At 48.8% G+C, this 23,086-nt stretch overlaps 1 protein-coding gene across 2 annotated transcripts; it reads left to right on the top strand.

Moving 5' to 3' along the window:
• Nucleotides 1–3,339: 3,339 nt before the first annotated feature.
• GSG1 (germ cell associated 1) lies at nucleotides 3,340–22,803 on the top strand (the record flags this gene model as incomplete). Of its 2 annotated transcripts, none has more annotated exons than XM_080705276.1 (6): nucleotides 3,340–3,387; nucleotides 14,942–15,260; nucleotides 16,306–16,353; nucleotides 17,356–17,508; nucleotides 19,316–19,427; nucleotides 22,485–22,803. In XM_080705276.1, 6 exons carry the CDS (start codon nucleotides 3,340–3,342, stop codon nucleotides 22,801–22,803), a joined length of 999 nt encoding a protein of 332 aa, XP_080561402.1. The 2 variants fall into 2 exon arrangements, with proteins under 2 accessions (XP_080561402.1, XP_080561401.1); XM_080705275.1 differs by having other exon boundaries at nucleotides 16,306–16,476.
• Nucleotides 22,804–23,086: the final 283 nt, after the last annotated feature.

Here is a 23,086-nt window from a genome sequence, read left to right as displayed (position 1 = left end):
CCCAGGCTCCCTCCTTTCTCTCTCTCTCTGCCTCTTGGCTGCTACGAGCTGAGCAACTCTCCTCCTCTTCCCCCTCCCTTTGGGTCCAAAGCCATGGGGCCGGCCAGCCATGGTCTGAAATTGCGAACCAAAACACATCTTCCCTTCTTTGTACTTGTTTTTCTGAGGCATTTGTCACAGTGACAAAAAGCTACCCCAGAACAAGCGAGGTAGGTGCACTAAAAAGAGTTGAGTTGGTCGCAGTTTCCCCCCCAATCTCACTGAAGACTGACCAAGGGCAGCCCAGCGCTGTGTCTCTGGGCCCCTTGAATCCGTGCTTTCCTTTGTTCAGCCCCCTTTGTCGTGGTCGTGATTTTCATGTGAAATGCGATTGAGTTTTTTATTTTCACTCTGCTTACCATTTTAGGTTTCTGATCCCTGTCTTGTTTTAATTTTATTTTTGTTTTAATTTCATTTTTGAGTGTGTAGAACACTAGCATGCTTCCAAAAATTAAAAGTGCGCCCAAAAAAGAAAATCCTCAAGAGAAATGTCACTCCCTGCAGCTTCGCGTCCATTCCCTCCCTCCAGCAAATAACCAGCTTCGCTACTCTCCTGCTTTGTCCTGCCTGTGTTTCTTTTGGTAGGAATAAGCAAATTCTTGTCTAGCTTCCTCTTCTTTCCTACACAAAAGATGGCATACTATATACTCTTAAGCACTGGGGATTTTTTTTTTAATTTCCTGGAAATCATTCCCTATCAGTTCATAGAAATTTCCTTTGTTGTTGTCTTGTTTTGTTTTGTTTCTTGGACATTTGGGTCGATTCCAATATTTTACAGTTACAAATAACGCAATACTGAATGACTTCATCCTAAATATCACCATATTGTGGGAGGTGTATCCCACGTCGCAGCCAGACCACACGCACTCTGCGAGCTCAGAGGAAAGAGAGGGTAATGAAGGCTGGAATGACAGGCTGTTGAGCCTGGAATCCTGTGTCTGGACGGTTATGGAGGATTTAGAAGTGATGGCAAAGAGGAGGAAGGAATTCAAATGCAGGGGAACCCTATGGAAGGCTTGCAGGTGAACTGGGTATGACAAGCTTCCCAGAGCAGGCCTTCGTTCAGACCCTTTGCTAGAATCATGGGGAAGCCAACAGCCTTCTTCAGAAGCCTCAGAGAGTTAGCGTTTCCGTGAGAAGAGATCCCAAACCCTAATTGAACGCTCATTAAAATCATGCTAATGAACGTCTCCTAAGTCTCCACATACCAATCCTTTAGACCCGCCATTTGGTACATCATTAATTTTCAGGGAAGGGTCTAGAGTTGCGATCATAGAGCTACTGGCCACGTGCGGCCCTTGGGTCCTCCAGATGGAGATTGGTCCAGCTGAAGAACCGAGATTCTAATTTTATTTCATTTGAATTCATTTATATCTTTTTGCGTGTGTGTGGTACTGGGGGTGGAACCCAGGGGCTTTCCTACCTACAGGCTATACTTCCAGACCTACTTTTTATTTTATTTTGAAACAGGATCTCACTAAGTTGCTGAGAGCCTCACTAAACTAAGTAGCTGAGGCTGGCTTCGAACCTGTGTGATCCTCCTGTCTCCGCCTACCAAGCGCTGGAATTACAAGCATACGCCACCACGCTTTAAGATTTATATCTCAATTTTAAAAATGGAAGCAGTGTGTTTTTCTACTGAATGTGACTCAGTTTTGGGAGGGCTATGTTCTTTAAGCACAGCATTGTGTAAGATTTCACCGATGTATTGCAGTGTGTGTGTGTCCAGTTGACTATTTTAAATGTGGCTACTAGCCAGGCATGGTGGTGCACACTTGTAATCCCAATACTTGGGAGGCTGAGACAGGAGGATCTAGGTTCACCGACAGCTTTGGCTACTTAGTGAGGCCCTTTGCAACTCAGTGAGACCCTGTTTCAAAGTAATGAATACAAAAATAGATCTGGGGGTGTAGCTTGGAGGTAGAATGCCCCTGAGTTCTATCCCCAGTACCGCAGATAGATAGATAGATAGATAGATAGATAGATAGATAGATAGATAGATAGATAGAATAAAAAATAGGCTGGGGGTGTAGCTCGAAGGTAGAACGCCCCTGGATTTCATCCCCAGTACCATAAAATAAAATTTTAACTTTTAATTTAATTTTTTTTTTTTTTTTGCGGGTCTGGAGCTGGAACCCAGAAGCATTTGACCTCCAAGCTACACCCCCTGCCTAATTTTTTATTCTTTATTTTGAAACAGGGTCTCACTGAGTTGCAAAGGGCCTCACTAAGTAGCTGAGGCTGTCCGCGAACCGTGATCCTCCAGTCTCAGCCTCCCAAATGCTGGGATTACAAGCGTGCGCCACCACGCCCGGCTTAACTTTTAATTTTAAAAAAATGTGGCTACTAGGAAATTTTAAGAGGCACATGTGGCACACATTGGATTTCTCTCTGATGGCCTTACAACTCAGAGTGACCCCGTTGGCATCATGTGGGACCATCCCAGACCTGAGAAATCTGCACTGAAACAAGCTCCCCAGGCAAACTTTGGGCAAAATGAGACAAGTACCATCCAGAGACCTCAGAAGATACCCTGGCCTTTGAAAGATACCCAGAGTCATAAAAACACAATCCCATCACTTATAGGGAAGTGGATGAAACTGGAGGACATTACACTGAGATTAGTCAGTCTCAAAAAATAAGAAATCGGATGCTCACCCTAATGTTTGGAAGCTAGGGAGAAAATGGGTCGTAGGAGGAACTCTAGACGAAGAAGGAGAAACCACAGATGATCAAATAAGGCGATCTGAGGGGATGGAGGGGGGAAGAGGGAAACTCCCTAATGTACATGATGGACATTCACAAATACATCAAAGTCAATCACTGAGCCAAACATGAGAAGGAGGGCAGGGGAGGGAGTGGGGTGGGAATTGGTAAGGGCTCATTGGGTGATGTGTACATGTGTGTCTCCACCATCTTGTATCCTATTAAGATGTCTGACTACAATACACCGATAAAAAAAATTTTTTTTAAATAGAAAAAAAAAGAAATGAAATTTTAAAAAGACACCTAGCGTGCCCGCAACCTGGTCCTTCTGGGGATGGGAGGAAGAGGGGGTGGGCAGGACAGTGACCCCTGCCGGCCACTGTGACATCACAGAGTAAACCTCACGGCCCCGCCCAGCCCTCCCTGGTGCCAGCCTGCCCCAGCTCTCCAACACAAACCATACCACCCTCCCCTCTGCTGGTAAGAGGGGACCTGATTCATCTTCTCACTAGCCCTCTTTCGACCCAGCTGATTAAGACCAACCACCAGAGGAGAAGCTGACAGCTCTCTGCCTCCAAACAGTGACCACAGTGAATGAGCGGTCACTCTCAGCTGACTCAGAATGTTTACGGCACCCAGAAGGTGGGTATGCGGCTTTCTGAACTCTCATGGCGACGTGGGGTGCCCTTAGTGTGGGATCTGTAACCCAGGGTATATACCCATTCACAGGGCTCATTTATCTCACATGTCCCAGCAAGGAGCTCGGGAACCCCGGTAGGACTGACCAAAGGGGACGGAAATTTGCTACTCAGGCCTACCTGGGTGGTTCTTCAACCTGGGACGGTCGTGCCTTGTCCTCTTGCCTTTCTCTTTACACTGAAACCTCACTCCTTCTTGGTCTCTTCTTCGGTTTCCTTTTCTTCTCTGTATCCAGGAACTTCTGAGCTCTTAGCGATGGCTCTTTTGTTTTTCCTACCACCTGCATGACTCCTATTGCCAAAACCTGGTCCCTGGCAATGGCTTAAGGGCAGTGGTGACAACGGAGACGTGACGGTTCTGTGCCAGAGAACGGGGAACGCCCCGGGGCCTGCTGGGCGCCTCGGGGATTGAACTGGGCAGGGAAGCGCGCCTCCCACTCTGGTCTCAGGCAACCTGCTAAGGTTACCAGGGACCCTTCCAGAACCAGGCGGGCCCTCCCAGACAGCAGCCTGGCCTTGCTTGCTCACATCCAGGGACGATTACCTTTCTTTCAGGCTCAGAACTACCAGCTTTCAACCCAAAAGGTTACTGAAAAAACAAGTAGTATCTTGCCTTTCTCAATCTTAATAATTCGCAGAGGAACTAGAGCACATACACACACACACACACACACACACACACACACACACACACACGCTCGCTCGCTCACGGTCGAAGCAATGTGGTATGCTTTTGAGCAGCTAGAAATCAGAGTGTTCAAGTCAGGCGTGGTGGCGCACACTTGTGATCCCAGCAATTGGGAGACTGATACAGGAGGATACAGGTTTGCAGCCAGCCTCAGCTACTTAATGAGGCTCTCTGCAACTTAATGAGACCCTGTTTTCAAAATAAAGAATAAAAAAAATAGGGCTGGGGGTTTAGCTTCAGGGAGAATGCCCCTGGGTTCAATCCCCGGTACCACAAAAAAAAAAAAAAAAAAAAAAAAGAGAGAGAGAGAAATAAAAGGAAGGAAGAAAGAAAGAAAGAAAGAAAGGAATAAATCAGCGTGTTGAGAAGACAGGATAATCTAAATAAGATATTTCTGGGCCTGCAGGACAGAACCTAGTGATTCTGAAGAGCCGTGGGCTGAGGCAGCTCCCTGAATTGAGAATCAGCCCAGAGTGAACAAACAGGCCATAAATAGGAGAACCCTCAGAAGGGGATGTAAAAAATTACAGAAGCAGCCAGTCGTGGATTGGAGTAAATTTATTTTTGTTTGTTTTTTAATCTAGGAGAAACAGGGATTGTGGGTAAGTCTGTTTGCTAATCTATGCCTGAGAAGTGTAAATTGCACTTAATCCATTGCCTCGCCCTGTAGGCTCGGACCCCTGCCATCTGGCTGGCCGTCTGCGGATTTTGTTAAAGATAACTGGGCCTGTCCTTTACTGAGCAGCAAGCAGGCTGCGTTCGGGTTATTGATGTTTGCTTTTTGGTACTGGGGATAGAATCCAGGGGCATTCTACCTCTGAGCAACATCCTTAGCCCTATTTTATTTTTTATTTGGAAACAAAGTCTCGCTAAATTGCTGAGGCTGGCCGTGAGCCTGTGAGCTTCCGGTCTCAGCCTCCCAAGTACTGGGATTATAAACGTGTACCACCACGCCCGGCTTGCGTTTGGCAGCTTTGAATGCCGCCTTCACCAGCCATTCGGTAGCTCTGTGGCCCTGAATTGAGTCCAAAGCTCTGAATTTGAGTCGCACTTGTAGAATAGAGGTGCCACCTTTATTTCAGGCTAGACGTGAGGATCAAAGATGTTCTTGTAAAGTCTGGAGCCTGGGGCCCATACGGCTCATTCCCGCCTCATTCCCACTTTAAAACACAGTCCCTCCGCCTCTGTCGGCCTTCCTAACAGCACTGTGGAGGAGGAGGACCCTTCCCCCTCTTTCGTTCACTCCTGGGAGGCTTCGGTAACCGTGGGTGGCGCAGAGGCTAGAACTCAGATCTGCTAAGGGGATCATGATGAGGCCGCTGCACCTTAGATCTACAAAATGAAGCCAAGGGACACCCTGTCCCTTTAGAACAGGACCCGCACCTTTGGGAGAAGAGAGGGGAAATGCCTGGCTTTGCAGTGCTCAGCAACCTGCAGATCCACCGACCAGGTGTGGGGTCTCGATCCCACGACCCCCAAGCAGGCCTGGCCCGGGGTCGGGGTCGCAGTTCCCAGGGGCCGCCACTGCCAGCCCTGCCAGCCCGCGCCCCCTGGCCGCCGCTAGGGCGGGGCCTGGACAAACAATCCCAAACACGCCCCTGGCGCGTCGCCATGGCAACGCACGCGTTGCTAGGCGACCGTGGCGCCGTAGTACACGAGGGGAGGGGCGCTCCCCGAGGGCGGGGACGGACGGGCGGGCTCCGGCTCGGGCTTCGGGGATTCTGGGCGAAAACGGGGGACGGAAACGGCCCCCAGCCGCGCCCCGCACTCCGACTCGGCGTCCCCAAAGCCCCCAGCCCGCCCTGCCGGCGCCACCCTGCGCCGGCCCGGGATGTGCGGCTCGGCGGCCCCTCTGACTCACGCCAGCTGCTGCGAGCGGGGAAGAAGGCGGCTTCCTCTCCTGGAAATGACGGCCTCGCCAAAGGCCTCAGCCATCCCATTAAGAAGCGGAAAGGGGAGGCCAGAGAGGCCCGCCTTGCCTTCCTTCCTTCCCCTGGCCAGGGTGGAAGCGTTCCCGGCATGTTTAGGGAGACCCGGGTCCTTTTCTTGAGCTTTTGGGGTTCCGTGTCCCCCTGTGGTTGGGAATGATCAGCCCGAGGCAGAAATTTCTGAACAAGAGCAAAGGCCTTTTGGGGGTGTTCCTCCAGGCCCCTCTCTCCTGGGGCAGATGTCAAAGTATCCTGTATGAAAAGACCTTGCTGACTTTCATGGGTGAAGGGCTCAAATGCTCCACACTGAAGTAGAAACTTATATAATTATAGAGCAGCAAAATCACAGAAGTGCTGGTGGCACGCTTGTGTAATCCCTGAGACAGGAGGATCACGGGTTTGCAGACGGCCTCAGCTACTTAGTGAGGCCCTCTCCAACTTGGTGAGACCCTGTTGCAAAATAAACCGGACGTGGCGGCACATGCTTGTAATCCCACCATTTGGGAGGCTGAGAAGGACAGCCTCAGCTACTACTTAGTGAGGCCCTTTGCAACTCAGCAAGACCCTGTTTCAAAAATAAAGGAATAAAATATAGGGCTAGGGGTGTATCTTGGAGGTAAAATGCCCCTGGGCTCCATTCTCAGTACTGAAAAAAATAAAAATTAAAAAAGAATAAAAACTAGGGCTGGGGTGTAGCTGGAAGGTAGACTGCCCCTGGGTTCCATCCCCAGTACCGCAAAAAAAAAAAAAAAAGATTCTAGACACAGGCCTTAAAGGGCTCGAGGATTATCGCGTGGAAAACGACACACATTTCCAATTGGTCACTGGCTTCTGGGCAACTTGTCTGTCCCTGTGAGCTATAGATAATACTCATTTGTGAGATCATTGCTGTTTTCTGAGCTTTGCTCGTGGAAAAGCAAAAGGCAGGAATGTTCCCACAGATCGGAGGAAATGCGCTGGCAGAGTCTGCCGGAAGTCCAGGTGCGCCTGGGTGAGGAGGCTCGGGCGTGTCTGTGGACCTGTGGACCTTCATTGGCTTCCCAGGGCTTTTATATATGTGATGGAGAAGAATTGTGCCTTTAGCAATACAGGCTGCCTGCATACATTTATTCACATCTGCGCCCGTAGGCTTCCTGGTTATATTCACGAGCCCCGTTGGCATTAAAAACCACATCCGTTTAGTGGAGGATGTTAAAACTTCCCTGGGCTCTGAGGATCAAAAATGAATAAAACATGTCCCCGACTCTGTCAAGCAACTTAAAAATCAAGTGAGCTTAGCAGACAAACCGCGTGATGAGTTCCAGGAGAGGCATGCACCCCAGAAAGTAACAGAGAGGAAGGCCAAATCTGTTAGCGCCCGTGATGGCAAAAACACTCGCATCCCACTCATGTCTACCAACTGTCAGAAAGGAATTAGCAAGTGGAAATCTGACTTCTGGAAGAAGGGCAGAGAATGAGCCGGGTGTGGCGGCGCTTGGCTATAATCCCAGTACTTGAGAGGCTGGGACAGGAGGATGGTAGTTGGAGGACAGCCTCAGCAAGTAGTGACTCTCATCAACCTAGTGAGACCCTGTTTCAAAATAAAAAGTGGTTTAAAAGGGAGGGTGTAGCCGGGCGTGGTGGCGCACAGTTATAATCCCAGTATTTGGGAGGCTGAGACAGGAGGATCGCAGGTTCGCAGCCAGCCTCAGTGACTTAGGCCCTCTGCAACTTAGACCCTGTTTAGAGCCTGGCTTTAAACCTGTGATCCTCCTCTCTCAGCCTCCCAAGTGCTGGGATTGCAAACCTGCTCCACCACACCCGGCTGATTCAGCATTCTTGCCTATCACTGTATTCACCTCTAATCTATAGTGCACTCGCAAAAATAATAAACTGAATTTCTGTCTACAAAGTACATGTAGGTGCCCAAAGACTATTATTTTTTTACATTTGTACAGTACAGGGAATAGTGCCTGAGGGCCTTTGCCATGAGTCCTAACCATGCTTTGTGATATCATAGTGGTGAGGTGCCTGCTGTCCCTGGGGAACGAGCCCTACAATGGCAGCGGTCCAACACACCAGAGTTAAAATACTGTTTTAAAGCCGGGCATGGTGGCGCACGATTGTAATCCCAGCATTTGGGAGGCTGAGACAGGAGGATCATGGTTTGCGGACAGCCTCAGCTACTTAGTGAGGCCCTCTGCAACTCAGAGAGACCCTGTTTCAAAATAAAGAATAAGAAAATAAAGCTGGAGGTGCAACTCAGAAGTAGAATGCTCCTGGGTTTCATCCCCAGTACTGAAAAAAAAAAACTGTTTTGAGATGCAAAATCTTCATGTCTGTGCTGAGATGTGAGATTCTGAGCCTAATTATATTTATGTGGCTTGGACTAGCAATGACTTTTTTGGTACTAAGAAAGGAAAAGTAAGGGGAAAAAAGCATATATATATATATATATATATATGTATATATATATATACACACATACATACATACATACATACATACATACATACATACTGGCCCAAATTACAATGAAAGGAAGTCAGTAAGATGCCGGACTCTGATTTTTGTGGGCAGGCAGAGAAACTCGTGTTTGGTCAAAAAGAGGAAGTTTGACAGGTGGCCCGGAGTCCTCGGGGCGGGGTGCCCAAGACAGGCCAGGTCCAGCAGAGTGGACACAGTCTCAAAAGGCGGAGACCTAGGCTTTATGGAGGCCTAAAATAATATCGTTTTGAAGGCCCTCTTCAAGAACACAAAGTTAGCCGGGCGTGGTGGCGCACGCTTGTAATCCCCGCACTTGGGAGGCTGAGACAGGAGGATCGCGCGGGTTCGAAGCCAGCCTCAGCTACTTGGTGAGGCTCTCAGCAACTTAGCGAGACCCTGTTTCCAAATAAAACATAAAACCGGTCTGGGAGTATAGCCTGGAGGTAGAAAGCCCCTGGTTTCCATCCCCAGGACCACAAAAAAATAATAAATAAAACAAAGTTACAAGTTTTGAGCTGGGTAACAGGGTTTCGGAAGCTGCCCAAGTTAGTGGCAGGCAGCAGAGCTGAGGTTCCCGTAGCCTCTCCCTAAACCCACCTCTGGGCCTCCTGTAAGGCACTGAAGATGGCCACTCCCATCCCTTTTATTTTTTTTTAGAAGGCAAACTTCAGGCTATTAAGGCAAAAGGGTGCGGTTTATGAGCATAGGCAATAAAAACCAAAGACACGAGGCTGTGCCAAACGGTGACTCAGGCCGGGCATGAGACGTGTCTGCAAGTATTTGTAGGGTGTAAGGGAAAAGAATTGTTCACTGTTCTAGGGTGAAGAAGAGAACCCAGGGTACAATTAAGAAGAGAAAAATGCGCAGATTGAGCCCGTCAGGAAACACTGGTGAACTGTATTTTCGGATATTGTGGCGCTGATTTCCCATGGCAAATATTTGAGGGTCTGTTGAGTCACTGGAAAGTAAAACTGGCCACAAAATTTTAAAAAGAGGGAAAAAAAGTACTACAGGAAATAATCACACAAGAAGTCCTCCAGGGAGTGGCTGGATGCCCCCAGAGTTCACCCCAGCCCTGAATTCCATAAGGATTAGTGTGTGGGGAGGAGGCCGACTCGGCCAGAGAACAGCTAGTAGGGGAGCAGGCACCTCCGCCCATATTCGGCTGACTGATGGGGGAAGCCGGAACGGAGGCCGGAAAATATGGGAGAACAGCGCCACCCAGCGTTGTGAGGAAGCTCTGCAGCCAGGAAGCCAGCCCGTGGATTCCAAGGCCAAAATCACAGGCTTGGCGGCGCAGGCTTGCAATCCCAGCATTTGGGAGGCTGAGACAAGGAGGGTCACGGTTATCCGCCAGCCTCAGCTACTTACTGAGGCCCTTTGCAACTCAGTGAGACCCTGTTTCAAAATAAAGAATAAAAAATAGGGCTGGGGTGTAGCTCAGAGGTAGAATGACCCTGGGTTCCATCCTCAACACCGCAAAAATAAATAAATTAATTGATTAATGAAAAACCGGGCTGGGGGTGTAGGTCAGAGGTAGAATGCCTCTGAGTTCAATCCCCAGTCCCATCAGGGGATGGGTGGGGGGCGGGGAGCTCCCTTTGCAAACCCAGATCTTTGTCTCTTTGAGCTTAATCCCAGATCTGCATTGGTACAATCTCCCAGAACAGCTGGGTTGTGTTTGCACCGCCAAAGATTAAATACAACGGCAAGACCACATTTAATCAAGAAGAGCTTTAAAACCTTGCAGGGGGGAGGGGGCAGTTCTTGCAACATCAGCCCAAAGGGCCTCACAGCTCAGATCCTGCTGTCCTCCGAGACGCCGACCATGGCCAAGGTAACCAGCTCCCCCTTTGATAGTTCAGCAGATAAGCCCACGGTTATTTTGCACCTGGTCCTTCTAAGCACTGTGCCTGCGTGTGTGTGTGTGTGTGTGTGTGTGTGTGTGTGTGTGTGTGTGTGTGTTACTAGGGATGGAACCCAGAGGCATTCTATCTCCAAGCTACACCCCCTGCCCTATTTTATATCCTTTATTTTGAAAGAGGGTCTCACTAAGTTGCAGAGGGCCTCAGTAAGCAGCTGAGGCTTTCCGAGAACCGGCGATCCTCCTGTCTCAGCCTCCTCCTGAGTGCGGGGATGACAAGCGTGTGCCACCACGCCCAGCTCTAATATTGGTTTTCTGTTTATATGTGTTGATTGAGGGATTGCGGACATATTGGCACCTATGAATTTCCCAATGGTCTATGCTCTGAAATGTCAGAGAATTCACTCTGTCCCTATTTTAAAGAGCACAGAGTGACCTTAGCATGGGGTTTCTTAGCAGAGCAAAGATAGAGCTTTCCCGATGGTGCTGTGTCTCCAGGATCACTTTAAGGAAGCCTTGCAAAATTAGATTCATTCCTTCCATTTCAAGGGGTATCTGGATCCTAGATAGAAAAGGTTATGTGGTGAAGGGTATGGCGTGATGGCTACTGAGGATCATTCTTAAGAAAGCTCTTGAGTGAGATGAACATTCCATTATTAAGAAGTCAAATCTTAGCTGGGCGTGGCGGCGCACGCTTGTAATCCCCGCACTTGGGAGGCGGAGACAGGAGGATTGTGCAGGTTCGAAGCCAGCCTCAGCTGGTTTAAGAACCCCTGTTTCCAAATAAAATATAAAATAGGTCTGGGAGTATAGCCCGGAGGTAGAAGGCCCCTGGGTTCCATCCCCAGTACCACCAAACAAACAAACAAAATAAAGAATATAAAATAGGGCTGGTGGTGTATCTTAGAGGTAGAATGCCTCCGGGTTTCATCCCCAGTACCACACACACACAAGTCAAATCTTGAACGGGGTTCCTCCTGCTTTGGGGGGTCACTTACCCTAGAAGGAGCCTCTCGGAGAGAATCCAAGCTCCTCTTCATCCTTCGTTTTCAAACCACCTGTTTGTGAGCTCGAACGCCACGAGGCGGGCGTAGCTCAGTGCGGGGCTGTTCTCTCGGATTTCTGAATAACCTGGAGACTTCCTTACAAACACGCGGAACCTGAAATGGACCGAGTGTAGAGTGTTAATCTGATGTGATGTGAGAGTCCACAGACTTCCAGACCAAGTAAGATGGAAAACAGCTGAGGCTCCAAATTTAGAATCGCTGAAATAAGCAGGTGGGTCTCTATACAGAATGATTGGGAGCTGTTTCAACCGGAAGCCCGTTGCCTATTGGAGCAGTGACTATAAGAACAACCAGAAAGAAAATGATGCCAAGACCCAATAGGACTTTCATAACTAAAAAGATGAAAACATTGTTTGGGGGAAGCAGGGAAACATGTGATTTCAGTTTCTAACCACGTCCGATCTTCCTCCATTCTAGATGTTGTGTGTGTTGTTGTTGTTGTTGTTTTGTTTTGTTTTATTTGTCTTTAATCCAGATCACCCAAAGTCTTGCGAGAAGTGACAATCCAACCGGGCATGGTGGTGCAAGGTTGTGATCCCAGTATTTGGGAGGCTGAGACGAGGATCGCAGGTTCGAGGACAGCCTCAGCAAATAGTGAGACTCTCTTCAACCTAGCAAGACCTTGTTTCCAAATAAAAATAAAATAGGGCTGGGGGTGTAGCTCGCTAGAAGTGGAATGCTCCTGGGTCCTATTGATGGAGCATTCTATACACACACACACACACAAAAATAAGTGATAATTCTTTGGAGTTAGTTTGTTGAGTACTTAAAAAAGAACAAAAAATCCATTAACGCATTGCTTTCCAGCAACCATTTTATCTTGTTGACTCTTCTGGTTTTTATAGATCTGCCCATCTTTTTTTCTTTCTTTGTTTTTTGAGTTGGTTGGTTTTGGTTTTTATTTTTGTTTTTGCAGTACTGGGGATGGAACCCAAAGTCATTCTGTCTCTGAGCTACACCCCCTGCCCTATTTTTTATTTTTTTATTTTGAAACAAGGTCTCACTAAGTTGCAGAGGGCCTCACTAAGTAGCTGAGGCTGGCCTCGAACCTGCGATCCTCCTGTCTCAGCTTCCCGGGTACTGGAATTCCCTGCATGCCCACCTGATGTATTTTCTACTGCCAGGAATAACATGTATTTTGTCTGTGGTGAGCACTGCTTTTCGTCCCTGGGAATCCTAAAGAATGAACAGCTCTGGGTCTAAACTAAAGTTGTCTGTTAAATGTCAAGCGAGGGGTGGAGGGAGGGGCGGACTGATGGGCCTGTCCATCCGACTGTGGTTTTGTTTACATCTCTTAAGCTAAGCAGATTGGGGTCTGATTAATTCTGATATGAGCAAGCCCTGGGAAGCTCAGATGGTTTACTTTAAGAAGCATCTGTTAGCAACTAAGCATAAGCTTTATTTTTCTTTAATTCTGTTCAGCGTGCATTACTCTACCGCATACCTACTTTGCTTAAGCAAAGCACAAGATCCATCACCATTATTTTTCTAATTCAAACCATTGCTTGACAAAGTTGACAGGTTTTATATTGGTCATTTTTTGGGTCCCCCCTCCTCGTAAAACAAAAATGACAAGAATAGCCAGACATTGGGGGCACCCGCTTATGACAGTGCTTGGGAGGCCCGTGGTTCGAGGCCAGCCTCAGCTACTTAGTGAGGCCCTTTGCAACTCAGTGAGACCCTGTTTTAAAATAAAGAATAAAAACTAGGGCTGGGGGTATAGCTCGGAGGTAGAATGCCCCTGGGTTCCATCCTCAGTACCGCAAAAAATAAATAAATAAATAAATAATAAAAAATAACCAGGAGAACAGAGTCTCCAGCCTGCAGAGATGCCCCACCAGGGCCCCTCCGTCCACCGAGGTCTTGCCTACGGACCCTTCCCCAGTGGTTCCAGGGGCACCATGCAGTCACCTGCCATCTTGGTGACGGTGGATGGAAACTGGGCTTAGATCAGCTGTCTTCCAAATGAAGAGAAAAACCAAACACGGTTACCACAAAGAACACGGAGAGCTCGCAATTCTTCCTTTAGACCTTATATATACCAGCCTCCAGAACCTAAGCACAGTGTGCCTGGGGTCCTTGCTATGTGGCGCTTAACTCAGACCAGTATCAGTTTATTTTATGTTATTTTTCTATGGGTCTGGGGAATGGGACCCAGGGGCATTCTACCTCCGAGCTACACCCCCAGCCCTATTTTTATTCTTTATTTTGAAACAGGGTCTCACTAAGTTGCAGAGGACCTCACTAAGTAGCTGAGGCTGTCCACGAACTGTAATCCTCCTGTCTCAGCCTCCCGAATGCTGGGATTACAAGCGTGCGCCACCACGCCTGGCTTATTTTATGTTATTTTATTTTCCAGTGCTGGGGATGGAACCCAGGGCCTCACATGCTAGACAAGTGTGTTACCACTAAGCAACACCCAAACCCAGGCCATTCTCAATGTAATAATCAGTTCAGCATTGATTCAGGCAGCCAAGGACTACACCAGGCACTGTGGAGAAGACGTATTGCAAAAGACAGATTTGCTGCCTGGGGCAATTTCAAGTCTTGGAGGGGCAATAAGACATGGCCACCAATAAGTGTGAGAGAGACCAAGGGTCCAGCCAGGCGTGGTGGCGCACGCCTGGGATCCCAGTACTTGGGAGGCTGAGCTAGGTTCAAGGGACAGCCTTAGCAAGTAGAGAGACTCCGTTTCCGATAAAAATAAAGTAGGGCTGGGAGTATAGCTCAGAGGTAGAAAGTCCCTGGCTTCAATCCCCAGCACTATTTTTTTAAAAAGTTCTGATGCCTTTCTAAGCCTCCCTTACCCTTTTTTATTTTATTTTATTTATTTGTTTGTTTGTTTGCTTGTTTATTTATTTGGTGGTACAGGGGTGGAACCCAGGGGCTTTTCTACCTCCCAGACCTATTTTTTTATACTTTATTTGAAAACAAAGCCTCACTAAGTTGCCGAGAGCCTCACCAAGTAGCTGAGGCTGGCTTCAAACCTGTGCGATCCTCCTGTCTCAGCCTCCCAAGCGCGGGGATTACAAGCGTGCGCCACCACGCCCAGCTTTTCTCTTGCCTATTTTGAGACAGCGTCTTGTCAAGTCACCAAGGCTGGCCTCGAATTTGTGATCCTCCTGCCCCGGCTTCCTGAGTCGCTGGGATTTCAGGCTCAGTTCCCTCTGACTTCAGCTTCCCTCATTCCCATGTGTCCATCTGGGGGAGGCTTCTGAAGAGGCCCAGAGCCCAGCCCTTGTCCTGAGGACTCCATCTCTGCAGATCACGGCTTCCTGTCTGTAGGGCCCACACGGGTCCAGCCCACAGGGGCGGCATGCCTACGGTGCTCACCCCAGGTCTCCCTCAAAGCCAAGCTTGGGCGCAGTGCCTGGAGAAGACACTATGGCCGGTTCTGCCCCTGGACGGGAGGGAGCCTGGCCTTACCCGGAGCCCTGCGAGGCCAGCAGCCAGCTGCAGCTTCCCTGCCCTGTGTTTTGTTGCAGATGGAGCTCGCGCAGGCCTTCCCTGGCCGACGCACACTCGTATCTGCCGCCCTCAGCCTGCTGTCACTCGGTCTCTCCGCAGCATCCCTGCTCAGCAGCCACTGGTTTGTGGGCACACAGAAGGTGCCCAAGCCCCTGTGCGGGCAAGGTCTGGCAGCCCGGTGCTTTGACGTGCCAGTGTCCCTGGGGGCCGGCCTCGCCAACACATCAGCCCAGGAGGTGGTACAATACATCTGGGAGGCTGGGGATGACCGCTTCTCCTTCCTTGCCTTCCGGAGTGGCCTGTGGCTATCCTGTGAGGAAACCGTGGAAGAGCCAGGTAGCCCCCGCCCGGGTGTCTTTTTCCCTGTTTAACTGTGGGGTGTTTATTTCCTTCCGTGTGTGTGTGTGTGTGTGTGTGTGTGTGTGTGTGTGTAGATGGAAGCCAGGGGCATTCTACCTCCAAGCTACCTTCTCAGCTCTACTTTTTAATATATATATGTGTGTGTATATATATATATATATATATATATATATATATATATATATATACACAGTGGCCAGCCTCAGCTACTTACTTAGGCCCTTTGCAACTCAGTGAGACCCTGTTTCAAAATAAAGAATAAAAAAAATAGGGCTGGGGGTGTCACTTGGAGATAGAATGCCCCTGGGTCCCATCCCCAGTACTGAAAAACAAAATTCAGCACACACCTGTAATCCCAGTACTTGGGAGGCTAAGACAGGAAGGTCACAGGTTTGAGGACAGCCTCAGCAAATAGTGAAACTCTTGTCAACCTAGCAAGACCCTCTTTCAAAAATAAAAATAAAATAGGGCTGGGGGTGGAGCTCGGAGGTAGAATACCATTGGGTTCAATCTCCAGTGCCAAAAAGAAAAAAGAAAACGAAAATAAAGAATGATGTTCATTTTGAGATCTGCTACTTCTCCCAAACTGAGCTGAGTAGGGAAAGGAGAGAGAAGAGCTTGAATAAAAGCAGGGGGTGTTTGCCTTTATGGCTATTTCTGTGGCACTCAGCAGGGCGCCAGCCACGGTCCTGGCAACGATTGAGAGCCCCTTGGTCTAGCAGGACAGTAGCCGCAAAAGGTATTTGTGAAGGCCAGGGTCCTGAGCGCTCGCTGAGAGAAGGAATGGAAAAGAGGAGAGAGAGACAGATCATGACTTGAGCAATGCCTCTTGCCCATGCCGGATGCCCGTCCACGCATCCTTCCCAGCTTTCAAAACGAGACATTCATTGCGTGCCGAGTGTATGTGAGGCCCTGTGGGAGCCCACGGAGCGGAGCAGTGTCTGCCTGGGATGGGTGGGGAAGGCTTCATCCCAGCCGGCCAGGGAAAGCGGCCGCAGGGACCGCGCCTTGTGTGTTTCAGGGGAGAAGTGCCGAAGTTTCCTTGAACTCGCACCACCAGCCGAGAGAGGTGAGAAGGGACTGCTGGAATTTGCCACGGTGCAAGGCCCATATCACCCCACTCTCCGATTTGGAGAGGAGCGGTTGATGGAGAAGGCTTTCCTCCCCCACCTACCCTTGGGGAATGTGGCAAGTATGTGTCTGATAACCACTTCAGTTACCGTTGAGCAGGGCTTCTCTAGATCTAGACCGCGCTGGGCTCTCCTGCTTCTTTCTTCTCCTGAGTCCTCCTAGAGACGTTCACCCCCACCCAGGAACTCAAATGGAAACCGCAGGGCCAAGGTCACAAATAGAAAGCCACCCCTGGCAGCGCTCTTCCAAGAAACCACATTGAAAAGCTTAGGTTTTTCCTCCTTCACCACCCCCTCCAATTTTTAAAATTATTTATTATTATTATTATCATTATTATTATTATTGTTGTTGTTGTTATATGCGATACTAGGAATGGAACCCAGGGCATTCTACCTCCAAGCTACACCCCTAGCCCTGTTTTTTTGTTCTTTATCTTGAAACAGGGTCTCACTGAGTTGCAAAAGGGTCTCACTAAGTAGCTGAGGCTGGCCGCAAACCATAATCCTCCGATCTCAGCCTCCCGAATGCTGAGATTACAAGTGTGCGCCACCATGCCCAGATTATTATTATTATTATTATTATTATTATTATTATTAATGGAAGGAAAGGGAGCAAAGAACTTGATTATCCCATAGTTAAACAAGGAAAAAAGAAATAAAAATGATAGCTTAGCAAAGGTCTGTTGTTGCAGGATTTCTGAAAAGGTTATTTTTCCCCCTATAAGTCTCCCTACAACTGTGGACAGTCCCTCAAGCCTACTTGAGCATAAGCTGGGAGCTGCCGGGTGATGTCCAAAGACCTAAAGCCAAGCTTCTGGCCCCGCTCGCTCTCTCTCCCACTTCTGCGACCCTGGCGGGCTTCTGGTTTCTGGCGGGCAGCCTACTGCCGGGGTCACTTCCTTAAGTGTCGGGGGGCTCCCTCTCCCTGTGGTCTCCTGCAGAGGTCCTCTGGTTATCACTGGGGGCCCAAACTGCCTACATTGGACTACAACTCATCAGCTTCCTCCTGCTACTGACCGGCCTGCTGCTCACGGGGAACCCAGGCTGTGGGCTCAAGCTGAGCGCATTTGCCGCCGTTTCCTCGGTCCTGTCGGGTGAGTGGCCCCAGAATGGGAGGCGTGGGTGTCCTCGGCCTCCCAAGCACTGGAGGCGGGCTTGGGTCTTTATCCTGGAGGGGAGGCAGGCAGGGTTTCTTTCCCAGCTCAGCACCCAGGATAATTCTGTGTGTGTGTATGTGTGTGTGAGAGAGAGAGAGAGAGAGATAATTCTCCATGTGTGATAATTCTCTGTGTGTAATAATTCTCTGTGCGTGATAATTCTCTGTGTATGATAATTATGTGTGATAATTCTGTGTGTTTATGTATGTGTGATAATTCTGTGTGTGATAATTCTGTGTGTGCAATAATGTGTGATAATTCTCCGTGTATGATATTTCTGTATGTGTATGTGTGTGATAATTCTGTCTGTGTGTGTGTGTATGTGTGTGTGTGTGTGTGTGTGTGTTGCTGGGTATTGAACGCAGGGGCATTCTACCTCTAAGCTATACCCCCAGCCCTATTTTATTTTTTAATTGGAAACAGGGTCTCCCTAGATTGCCAAGAGCCTCACTAAATTGCTGAGGCTGTCCATGAACCTGCCATCCTCCTGTCTCAGCCTCCCCAAGTTACTAGGATGACAAGTGTGTGCCACCACACCCCGCCCACTTAGAATCTTTCAAGTCTTTGCTTGAGTTTTTTATTATATTATTATTATTCTCTTGCTTATTTTGTGCTTATTTGTATGTTTTTTTTTCCTAGCTAGGTATAATTCTACACTCTTTATTAAGTTTTAATATCCCTTTTTTTTTTTTTTTTTTTTGGCGGGGTCTCTCTGAGTTGCCGAGGGCCTCACTAAGTACCTGAGGCTGTCCATGAATCGTGATCTTCCTGTCTCAGCCCCCCAAATGCTGGGATTACAAGCGTGCGCGACCACACCTGGCTTGATTATTCTTTATTTTTGGTAGTGAGAATTGAACCTAGGGGACATCTACCTCTGAGCTATACTCCTAGTCTCTCTCCTCTCTCTCTCTCTCTCTCTCTCTCTCTCTCTCTCTCTCTCTCTCTCTCTTTTTGAAACAGCGTCTCACTGGATTACTAGAGGCCTCACTATGTTGCTGGGCCTGGCCTTGAACCTGCCATCTTCTTGTCTCAGCCTCCTAAGTACTGAGATTCCAGGTACCATCATGACCGGCTACAGTTACTTTCTTTACAAAATGATTTGCCTGTAGGTAGGTTCCCTGATTTGCAAAGTTTCTCATCATGGAAGACCTTGTTCTGGGTCCTTTTCAGCTGTTATGTGCCCGTAGCTTTTCAAGACTGTCTCTGTTGGCTAAAGGAGGAGCACATACGCCCAAAGGATAAAGAGTAGGAAGAGTGAGTCGGCCGTGGTGGCCGACTTGTAATCCCAGCATTTGGGAGGCTGAGACAGGATCACAGTTCACAGACAGCCTCGGCTACTTAGTGAGGCCCTTTGCAACTCAGTGAGACCCTGTTTCCAAATAAAGAATAAAAAATAGGACTAAAGGTGTAGCTTGAAGGTAGAATGCCCCTGGGTTCCATCCCCAGTATCGCAAAAATAAGAGGAAGAAGCATCACAGGACGCAGCAGACCTGGGCATAGCATCAACCAGCAGACCTTTCTCGTACCTCTGTCCGTGGTTCTCACCCTGAGCTTTGGGGTCACCGTCGCACAGATAGGCATTCAAGGAGAAACCCCCGCTGCAGAATGTTCTCCCGGGAAACGTGTTGGCGTGAGAGGAACGAGCACCAGGGCGTAGGACGTACCTGTTGCAGAGAGGAGGTGGCCGCGGCGGGTGGCCATGGCGGCCCTGGCCTAAGGGCTCCACCTTCCGTTCTCCCTGTAGGCCTTCTGGGCATGGTGGCCCACATGATGTATTCTCAAGTCTTCCAGGCAACGGCCAACCTGGGTCCGGAACACTGGAGACCACATACTTGGAATTATGGCTGGGCCTTCTAGTAAGTGTTCATCTCCTGAACCTTTCCGGCCCCTCCCTGGCCAGCTGGACCAGATTTTGTCTGCCCCGGCTAGCGGCTCATCCATGCCCTCCCGCTCTCTACCCATCCATCACCTCGGAGTTCTGCTGGCCCAGTGCAGGCTGGATCCGTGGGATGTCTACTCTTTGCCTGCCTCTGGAAGGGGCACAGGGAGCGTCCCTCCGCTTGCTTTGTGAGGAGGAGGAGGATGGAATCTTCTCTAGTCTTTCTGCTCGCCAGCTCTGGCTTCTTCACCAGACACGTTCGCGGCCCTTGAGAAGTGAGACTGGCTTTTGTCCGGCGTATATTCCCGTACAGCTCATGATTCGAGGTGTTAGAGAAGTGGACGCTAGTCAGCCTTGACGTCTGGGCTGAATTCCATCACTTCCATTGACTCGATGATCTTTCATTAAATTCCCTTCCATCCATCGTCAACTTCCTTAAGCCTTCATTTCTCCACTCTAATTCTTTTTTTTTTTTTTTTTTTTTTTTTTTTTTTTTGCGGGTCTGAGGATGGAACCTCTGAGCTACACCCCCTGCCCTATTTTTTGTTCTTTATTTTGAAACCGGGTCTCACTGAGTTGCAGAGGGCCTCACTAAGTAGCTGAGGCTGTCCACGAACCGCGATCCTCCAGGTCTCAGCCTCCCAAATGCTGGGATGACAAGCGTGCGCCACCACGCCCGGCTTTCCACTTTAATTCTACCAAACTGTCTGAAGTCAAATGTCCCTACCGCCGCCGTCATTCCTTAATCCTTAAAGAATGAACGGGTCAGTCATTTTCCATCTCAAGAGCACAACAATAATGAAACACATTTGGGCCCAACATTACCTTTTGTGTATTATCTTTAGTTTTTATTATTATACGCTTTTTTGGGTGTGGTACTGGGGATTGAACTCAGCGGCATTCTACCTCCGACCTACGAACCCAGCTCTATTTTATTCTTTTATTTTGAAACAGGGTCTCACTAGGTTGATGAGAGTCTCCCTACTTGCTGAGGCTGTCCTCAAACCTATGATTCTCCTGTCTCAGCCTCCCAAGTACTGGGAATACAGGTGTGAGCCACCATGCCCAGCTCTTTTTTTTTTTTTTTTTTTTTTGGTACTGGGGATGGAACCCAGGAGCATTCTGCCTCTGAGCTACCCCCAGCCCTATTTTTTTTTCTTTATTTTGCAATAGGGTCTCACTGAGTTGCACAGAGCCTCACTAAGTAGCTGAGGCTGTCTGAGAACTGAGATCTTCCTGTCTTAGCCTCTCAAGCGCTGGGATTAAAGCAGGCACCACCATGCCAGGCTACTAACCCAGGAGCATTCTACCTCCACGCTATGCCCTCTATGCCCCCCAGCCCTTTTTATTTTATTACATTGAAACAGAGTCTTGCTAATTTGCTCAGAGGCCTTCAGCCTACAATCCTCCTATCTCAGCCTCTCAAGTACTAGGATTATAGGGATTTGCCACAATACCTGGCTTAGTGTTCTGAATTTTTAGGAATGTGTTAGATATAACTCCTGGTGTTTCCCCAACCCCACGTACACACTTCTTGAATCTGCCCAGCTTCTCTTAATCTCCAGCTTCTCTTCAAACGTCCACTATAAGCTACCTTAAACCCAGAACCATGCTGTTTACATAAATAAGCAAATTCCACTGGCGCGATTATATAATACCTTCAGTTCTGTAGTAAATGTTTTCCTGAATGACTGGCAAAGGCTGGATTCTGTGGACCCCGAGACTATGAAGTGGAAGAGGGATGAGTCCCCCCAGCACCTGGGAGAAGAGGAAGTTTTGGTGGTGTGTACGTGTTGGGATGCAGGACCGAAGAGCGGGCACGAGGCCATGTCTAATCCATACAGCTGAGCTGGAGGCCTGTGGACTCTTGAAGGTTTTACAAGAACAATCGCACCTTTGGAAACGGGTGTGCCAAACACACACACACACACACACACACACACACACACACACACACACACCAGAGAGAAAAGAGAATGGCCCCAATTAATTTGGTGAAATAAGTCCATTCATTAAACTCCTTGTCTGAATTTAGTGGCACAGGAGTCATTCTAACAACACGGGCAGCAGTTACCCCTCAAGGACACACCAAGTTGGCCTCTTGCCCACAGTTCTTTACGTCAGTCATGGTAGAAGGCGATGTACTCAGATCGCTGAATCCCCTGGGGGCACCAGCCTTGTCTGCCATTGGGAAGGGGGATCATGGCATTTTCCTTTTAAGAAAATCAGGTTTTGCCGGCCGTCATGGCGCACCCTTGTAATCCCAGCCTTTGGGAGGCTGAGACAGTAGGACTGTAGTTCGGGGCCAGCCTCAGCTACTTAGGCCCTTTGCAACTCTGTGAGACCCTTTTCAAATTAAAGACTAAGAACCGGGCGTGGTGGCGCATGCTTGTAATCCCAGCATTCGGGAGGCTGAGATGGGAGGATCGCGGGGTTCGTGGACAGCCTCAGCTACTTCTTAGTGAGGCCCTTTGCAACTCAGTGAGACCCTGTTCAAAGTAAAAACTAAAAAGAAGGGCGTGGTGGCACACGCTTGTAATTCCCGTGCTTGGGAGGCTGAGATAGGAGGATCGCACGGGTTCGAAGCCAGCCTCAGCTACTTAGTGAGGCTCTCAGCAACTTAGTGAGACCCTGTTTCCAAATAGAATATAAAAAAAGTCTGGAAGTACAGCCCGGAGGTAGAAAGCCTCTGGGTTCCACCCCCAGTACCACCAAAAAAAAAAAAAAAAAGTAAAGACTAAAAAATAGGGCTGGGAGTGTAGCTCAGAGGTAGAATGCCCCTGGGTTCCATCCCCAGTACACAAAAAAATAATAAAAATAAAAAATAAAGAATAAAAAATAAGGATGGGGGTGTTGCTCGGAGGTAAATGCCCCTGGGTTTCATTCCCAGTACCAAGAGAAGAAAGAAAAGAAAAAAAGAAGAGACTAAAAAATAGGGCTAGGGGTGTAGCTCGGAGGTAAAATGCACCCCAGTAACATCAAAAAAAAAAAAAAAAAGGTCAGGTTTTTACTGTTGTTTTGTGTTCGTCCCTAGCACGGCCTGGGTTTCCTTCACCTGCTGCATGGCGTCAGCCGTCACCACCTTCAACACATACACCAGGATGGTCCTGGAGTTCAAGTGCAGGCACAGTAAGAGCTTCAAAGAAAACCTGAGCTGCCCCCCACACCAGCGCTCGCTGTGTGCCTACCCCGGCGGTCCTCTGATCAGCTACCACCAGGACCACCATCAGCCCATCCGCTCCGTCTCCGAAGGCGTCGACTTCTACTCCGAGCTACAAGACAGGGGGTTCCAGCCAGGGCCCGGCCGGGAGCTGAAAGGAGCACTCGGGTCATCTGTAGAAGAGCAGTGCTAGGAGATAAGTGGGTTTGGAGAGCCAGGCTGAGCCACACCTTCCTTACACGTTATCAACATCGCTTAGGCCAACATCCGTCTCGAGTGGTTTTTTGTGTGTATGTGTGTGGTGCTAGGGATGTTCTACTCAGAGCCACACCTCCAGCCCTATTTTTTATTTACTTATTTTTTAAAACAGGGTCGAGCTGGGCGTGGTGGTGCACACTTGTAATCCCTGCACTTGGGAGGCAGAGACACGATCGCGCAGGTTCGAAGCCAGCCGCGCGCTGGCTTAGGAGACCCTG

Source organism: Muscardinus avellanarius (genome assembly GCF_963383645.1).
Source record: "Muscardinus avellanarius genome assembly, chromosome: 11".
NCBI classification, from domain to species: domain Eukaryota; kingdom Metazoa; phylum Chordata; class Mammalia; order Rodentia; family Gliridae; genus Muscardinus; species Muscardinus avellanarius.
This window is presented reverse-complemented; position numbering and strand designations above follow the sequence as displayed.